The sequence below is a fragment of the Uranotaenia lowii genome, chromosome 2, assembly GCF_029784155.1.
Source record: "Uranotaenia lowii strain MFRU-FL chromosome 2, ASM2978415v1, whole genome shotgun sequence".
Classification (NCBI taxonomy): Eukaryota; Metazoa; Arthropoda; class Insecta; order Diptera; family Culicidae; genus Uranotaenia; species Uranotaenia lowii.
Window position 1 is genome coordinate 433740876 of NC_073692.1, and position 7090 is coordinate 433747965.

At 39.8% G+C, this 7090-nt stretch overlaps 1 protein-coding gene across 1 annotated transcript; it reads left to right on the forward strand.

The window, feature by feature from the left end:
- Positions 1–3526: 3526 nt before the first annotated feature.
- Positions 3527–5251, forward strand: LOC129743531 (uncharacterized). The gene has a single exon (XM_055735570.1). It carries the CDS (start codon positions 3527–3529, stop codon positions 5249–5251), a length of 1725 nt encoding a protein of 574 aa, XP_055591545.1.
- Positions 5252–7090: the final 1839 nt, after the last annotated feature.

A 7090-nucleotide genomic window follows, 5' to 3' on the forward strand; every position in this document is an offset into this window, starting at 1 on the left:
GTTCATTTCGTTTTTTCCTCGCTCTGGAAGGTGGCTGTTTTGTGACAAATCCTAAAATCATTGAGCGAGAGCTGGTGCCACAACTTTTCTTTTCTTGGGGATAGGAGCGAGAAAAAAAAAACCGTACCGATGCGATGCGTGTGTAGGTATCTATGAATGTGTGCTAGGAAAACCGGCCTCGAAAAAGTACCGACTCTGCATAAAAAGCAAAAGCTACTCTAGAAAAGCACAATAAAACTTTTATCATCAGAGCAGAGTTTTCTTTCTTAGGCTTTGGTTTTGTTGTGTGTGAGGTTTCCCCATTTTTACTTTTCTGATTTCGATTAGGAAAAAGTCTAGCAGTAGTTTAAAAAACTAATTAACAAAAGAAATACAACAATCCCATCTCAAAGTTAATTAATAAAAAGGCTTTCCAAACTTTAAAATAGTACTCATCATATTAAAAACGGCTACAGAAACCGGTTTTCCACAATTACATAAATAGTAGGCCTTGAGCTCATTTGAGTGTTTTAATGTTTAAGAAAATATGAACATGAACAGTGTTATGGCTCAATAAGCCGCCAAAAATTGATCCTTAATATTTTAAGGCTTATTAATGAAATTAAAACGAAATTCAACTTCCACTGCAAGGTGGATGAAGGAACAAATTCTTTCTATTTTCATTTTCTTTGGCCCAAGGAAAAATCATCCCAAGGATGGTGGGGCAAAAAAAAGACGGAAAAAAAGTCTCGTAGTTGATGTGGAACGAAAGCTTTTGCTTAGATGACAATTTGCGACATTTTGTTTCTTCGAGTCAGCATTGCGCGCCATGAAATGCGTTTGTCGTAAAATATTTTTTTTTATAAATTTCATCGAAATCCTTGAAAAATGGCTCCATTGGAAAATTGGATGAGCAATATATCCGGAAGCAGCCACGAGGACGAGAACTGAATACGTGCTGTGTTGGAAAAAGTCGACCTGGTGTAAAAAATACCACTCTGATCAAAGCAACCACTCGTTTGGAGGAACGCAATCAAAACGCACACTTCATCGCGTTCTGGATTTCAACGCTTGTTGTGTTAGAAATGTTGCACCTTTTCTCGATTGTTCTCATCATACACTTACGTGAGTGGAATTTCGGAGCTGCTGAGCTCATTGAAAAACCAATCCCCAGCGTTTCCGTTCAATAACAAACTTACAGGCCAGTTTCCTGTAAATAGAACTATTCACACGTTCTAGATCCGATCGGCTAGGTGGCGGTGCATGTTTGTACGCTACCTTGGAGTGCAATTGTTTGACTGACAGCCGTACACACTTCAGCAAGACCGCTTTTGACCCCGAAATTGAGTTCCTCCTTGTGGCGATGTGGCAGTTAACAAAGCGAAGTATCCTTCCCTACTTCTGCACTCCCAAAACCTCGCTACAGTTTCTTCTTTAGTTTATTAGGCAACTTACAACCTTCCTCCGCGTGAAACTTAGAAAATAGAATATCTAGAACGGGTTCTCTTAGATATGAAGGTATACAGCCAAGTGAGGGGTTATGAAACTCTAGACGGAACATAAATCGATCAGCTTTAATTGATCCCTGGTGCAACGTTTGCTAGCATTGTCCGTGGTATAGAATATACAGACAAACCTACATACAAAACCCTCCTCGGGTTCACGTAAAGTCTTCCAAACTTCGGTCAAACCGTATGGAACCGCCAAGCCAGCCAAAGAATAAGTCCTAGCGAGGCGGCAATAAAATCATTTTCGCTTGGCTGAGCTACGTTAGATTTTGCACTGCGAATTCCGTGGAGCGTGGGCTCAGTCAGCAAAACCTTTTGGCAGGTCCCTACATACAAACAGTCGAGTCGAGAAGAATGACGTTCGACGACCGACGACCGACGACGGTGCCGTAAAACAATATCCTTGAAATTTGCCTCCGATTAGCGGAAAGAGCCCTGGCATTCCGAAGACCGGAAGAAGCTTTCTTACTTATACGGATGTATGATTGTTTGTTTCGGTAGCGTTCGTATGCATTGCTTGCTGGTGTTTGCTGGTTATTCCCGGATAATCACGGAACTCGACAGGGCTTAAGGATACCTTTTACGACATGGTTGTCAGCGGCGTCTGTCGCCCTTCGGTTTTGATTGAGATCAATTGTTTTGTGTTTACATTTTTTTCAACGATCTTATATCGGTTATATAAAATTTGAGATGAGAATTCATTTAAGAGACGCTGGGAATAATTTTGACTATTTTTCAGTGAAAAAACAGGCACACAGTTATTAAAAACCTTCAAAAGATAAAATTGAAAAAAAAAGCCAACATCATAATTGTGTTGTGACATCAACCTACGATGACTCGAATTTTAACTTTTCACCTTATTTGTCCCAGCAATCCATTGAAATTTCCATTTGGGAATACTTAATGAAACGTACCTACATACGTACGATCACTATCCTCAAGTTGGAGATTTACTTGTTTTAAACCCATATTGATCTTCTGAGATTTGTACTTAAAGTTCATCGTAGGCTTTCGGATACTTTCGGAAATAGTTTAGAAACGATATCACACGATAGTTTTTTCCCGATAAATTATTCCAGGTTAGTGAATAGACACAAAAACACACGACGTTTTACAGGACACGACACTTAACGTTCTTACTTAACGGAAAAAGGGTTTAAAATTACCTTTTTTGTCGACCGGTTTCGGGCTCGATGTTGCCCATCTACAGGACGATGTCCGACTGATTACTTGAAGACGGTTAACGTAACCAATTTCCTACACTGCTGATGTATTCGTCGAAAGGGTGTCGCATCATACGAACTTTTGGTTGATCAGGTTGAAAAGTGGAGATATAATCGGCGGGTCATCTTCGTTCATCAACGGTTTCTCGGCCGTGCTGATGAACATAGACTCCCAAGCGTTAAGGTGTCCAGGTTTGCGTACGCATTTTTTAAATTTGACCTTTTCCCAGTCAATGGAATGGTCAAATTCTGTTGTGTGGGCGGCCACGCTCGATTCATTGATCCTTTTGTTTTCAACGGCATTCTTATGCTCTTTGAGCCGCACTTTAAATTTACGGCGGGTTTGGCCGATGTAAATCGATGGACAACTCTTACATGGAATTTCGTAAATTCCAGACCTTTCCTCTTCTGGAATCCTATCTTTGAGTGAAACTAGCCGATCCTTCAAAGTATTTCCACTTTTGTACGCAGTTTTGAATCCGTGTTGTAGAAGAATCTTACATCGCAAAACAAAGGCATCGCAAAAAATTGCTTGCGCTTGCTCATATACAAGCAACGAAGAAAACCACACTCGCTCCACAAACCATTGATAAGTTTGTCGTTAATTTATCATCCGTTCAATTGACGACCACGGAAAATGGTTTACTTAATAAAGGCCTAAATTTCGCCGTGGCCCCCCAGAGCGCTCCAATTTCGGAAATAGTGAATAATATTGAAAGTTCTATTCAGTTCCGAAATTTTCCGTCAAAAGCTGCTCTTCGCCACGATATCGGGAATTTTATTGCGAAAACATCCCAAAAAAAGAGCCGCTCAAAAATGAATTCGAGCGACCCAGAAAAAGTGATAGAGAAATTGAAAAAACATGAAGTGGTGTACTCTCGAGCAGACAAGGGAAATGCAGTGGTTATCATGAATAAACAGGATTATGATACCAAAGTCCGTGACATGATAGCAACGGGCCCATACGAAGAATGCGCATTCAAGAACGGGAAACCAAAAGATCCTCTAAATATGCTGATCGAGGAAGCCAACATTGTCAGACAAAGAGTTGCCAACCTTATTGGAGATTCGAAACTAGAAAGGAAGTTCCTTGTTCCGAACGCTAAGGTTGCATCTTTGTATTGTTTGCCAAAAATCCACAAAAATCCCATAGCCATGCGACCCATTTCCTCCAATATTTGTACACCCACGGAAAAAATGGCAGCTTGGTTGGTAGAGGAAATGAAGAAGTACCCGGTGAATCACGGAAAAAGTGTAAAAAACTCGATTGAGCTAGTGGAACACCTAAAAGGATTCAAAGTGCGTCGAGGCGAAATTCTGGTTTCATTTGACGTCTCCGCACTTTTCCCCAGCGTCCCCACTTCCGATGCTCTCGACAGCCTACGAAGACATTTAGAACGCTGCCGAGTACCCCCCAATCAGATCGAAGCATACATCGCCGTCGCTGAAGTTTGCATGAAACAAAACTATTTCATGTTTCGGGGTAAGTTTTATAAACAGACCTTTGGCCTTAGTATGGGTAGCAAACTCTCCCCCCTTCTGGCCGAAGTATTCATGGAAGATTTTGAAACGGATCTGGAGAAAAAAGAAAAACTCTTCCCCCGTGTTTGGTGGCGCTACGTAGATGATATTTTTGCATCCGTAAAAGAACGCTATCTCCCACAGACACTCGAACTCCTCAATAATCAGCATAGCTCGATCAAGTTTACGGTTGAAAAAGAAGTTGAGGGAAAACTCCCTTTTCTTGATTTGCTGATTCAAAGAAAAGAGGATAATACCTTGAAATTTGGAATTTACCGTAAACCAACCTCAACTGATAGATACATCACGGTCGACTCGAATCATTTTGGGGCTCAAAAACAAGCCGCATTCCACTCTATGGCACACCGGTTGTATAATATTCCGATGGAGAAGCCCGAGTTTGAAGAGGAAAAGCAGAAAATATACGAAGCCGGGATTGTGAACGGATATGACAACGAATTTGTTCGAAAAATCCTTCGCAAACACGCCCGAAAAAAGCATAGAAGTGATACAACTACCTTCAGACCGGAAAAAGAAGAATCTTACAGAGTTAGTCTACCATTTCATCCGAAACTAACTAATGGAATAAGTAAGATTCTTCTACAACACGGATTCAAAACTGCGTACAAAAGTGGAAATACTTTTAAGGCTCGGCTAGTTTCACTCAAAGATAGGATTCCAGAAGAGGAAAGGTCTGGAATTTACGAAATTCCATGTAAGAGTTGTCCATCGATTTACATCGGCCAAACCCGCCGTAAATTTAAAGTGCGGCTCAAAGAGCATAAGAATGCCGTTGAAAACAAAAGGATCAATGAATCGAGCGTGGCCGCCCACACAACAGAATTTGACCATTCCATTGACTGGGAAAAGGTCAAATTTAAAAAATGCGTACACAAACCTGGACACCTTAACGCTTGGGAGTCTATGTTCATCAGCACGGCCGAGAAACCGTTGATGAACGAAGATGACCCGCCGATTATATCTCCACTTTTCAACCTGATCAACCAAAAGTTCGCATGATGCGACACCCTTTCGACGAATACATCAGCAGTGTAGGAAATTGGTTACGTTAACCGTCTTCAAGTAATCAGTCGGACATCGTCCTGTAGATGGGCAACATCGAGCCCGAAACCGGTAGACAAAAAAGGTAATTTTAAACCCTTTGTCCGTTAAGTAAGAACGTTAAGTGTCGTGTCCTGTAAAACGTCGTGTGTTTTTGTGTCTAGTAAAAGTTTTTACGTGAGCACATATCATTTAAAATGAGTTAGTGAATAGAACTAAGACTGTTTTTCAGGCAAATTTTCGATTTCTTGGATCGATTCTTTAACCTTGGAAAAATCGATTTATTTTCGGTTCGATCATTCGATGTTTTCAATTTTTTTACTCGGTTTTAATCGGTTTATTTTCAATATGATCTTTCGATATTTTTAATTTTTTTTGCTTCCTACCGGAGATTTAGAGCAGAGTAATTGGTGCCTCCATGCCACCAAAAGAATCGATATCGACTTCAAAGATAGCATGTGTAATAGACTGCCCCAAATTTGTATGGAAAATTTCAAGCTTGTGAAATGCGCTGCAGGCTTAAATTGATCCTAGGTCTCGTACATGGTCTCATGCGAAATTTGGGCCAGATCGGATCACGGGAAGGGGTCACTCAACGAGCCTGAAGTTTGTGTGAGATTTTGAGACATTTTGTTCGGGAGAAACATGAAAATCCAGTTTTTCATGAATAACTTTGGTCCCCTTCGGCCGATTTCTTTGAAAACGAGTTTTCTCAAACCCTAAACTATGACAAATATTTCATCCTAAGACTGCATTTCAATTTGACTTATGATAAAAAAGTTATTAGACTTCGAAAATGGGGTAACTTTTTTCAGGGTGATATCCATCTGAGGCATCATCGTGTAGACCATGGGTGGCCAAGATTTTCATCAAAATCGCCTTTTTTTATGTAAGCACAAATATACTCTGTTTATATTCATTGAAAAAAAAACGTTGGCATAAATTTAGGAGTCGTTAACAGTCGAAAAACATTTGACTCGCGGGTCACAAGGCCAATTTTTAAGACCTTCAGAAATATGCAAACATTTTTCTCTTTCAATGTACACAAACAGCCCACAAGTAGATCCATGGATAAAATACTTTTTTTTGTGTCAACTAGTTCAAAATTAGGCAATTTTTGTGAAAATCTCCAGGCCACCCATGGTCTAGACTTTTGAGGATTACCCAAACTTCTATCGAATGATTGAACTATTACAATCAGTCAAGATTCAATAGTTAGTTAATACCAGAGGTGTCAAGTGGTTTTTTGTTTAAATCAAGACACCTGGAGGCAAATTAAAATCAGGATTTTCAGCATATCAGTAGATTGATGGAAATAACTTGGACCTTGCAAAAATGAAGGCGAAATACAGGTACTGGAGACGTCTGAATTTATGCAACTAAAGCGAGAAAAATCTTTGATAGCCTGCAGTTTATAACGGAAAACGCCGTTTTAAAATCGTCTGAACCGAAGAATATCACCGGTTAAATGGGTTAAGATATTTAATTGGTTGATGTTCTTATCGTTTAGAAATATAGTAAAGATGATTTTTTTCTGAAAATCAAGACAGGTCCATTTCTCAAAAATCAGGACAATTCACGCGTTTTAGAAAAATTAAGATGGTTTTTCAAAATTAGGACAAATCATGAGAAATCAGGACATCCGGCACTTCTGAAGCATACCCAAGAGGCTTATAAATTCAAATGTGGCAAACAAATACTTATTCTGATTTTTCTACGTCATAAACTAAAGTTGCCAGAACTTTCTCCGCATGACTCCGGGCCGTAAATCTGTGAAATCTTTTAAGTGTATTTTGA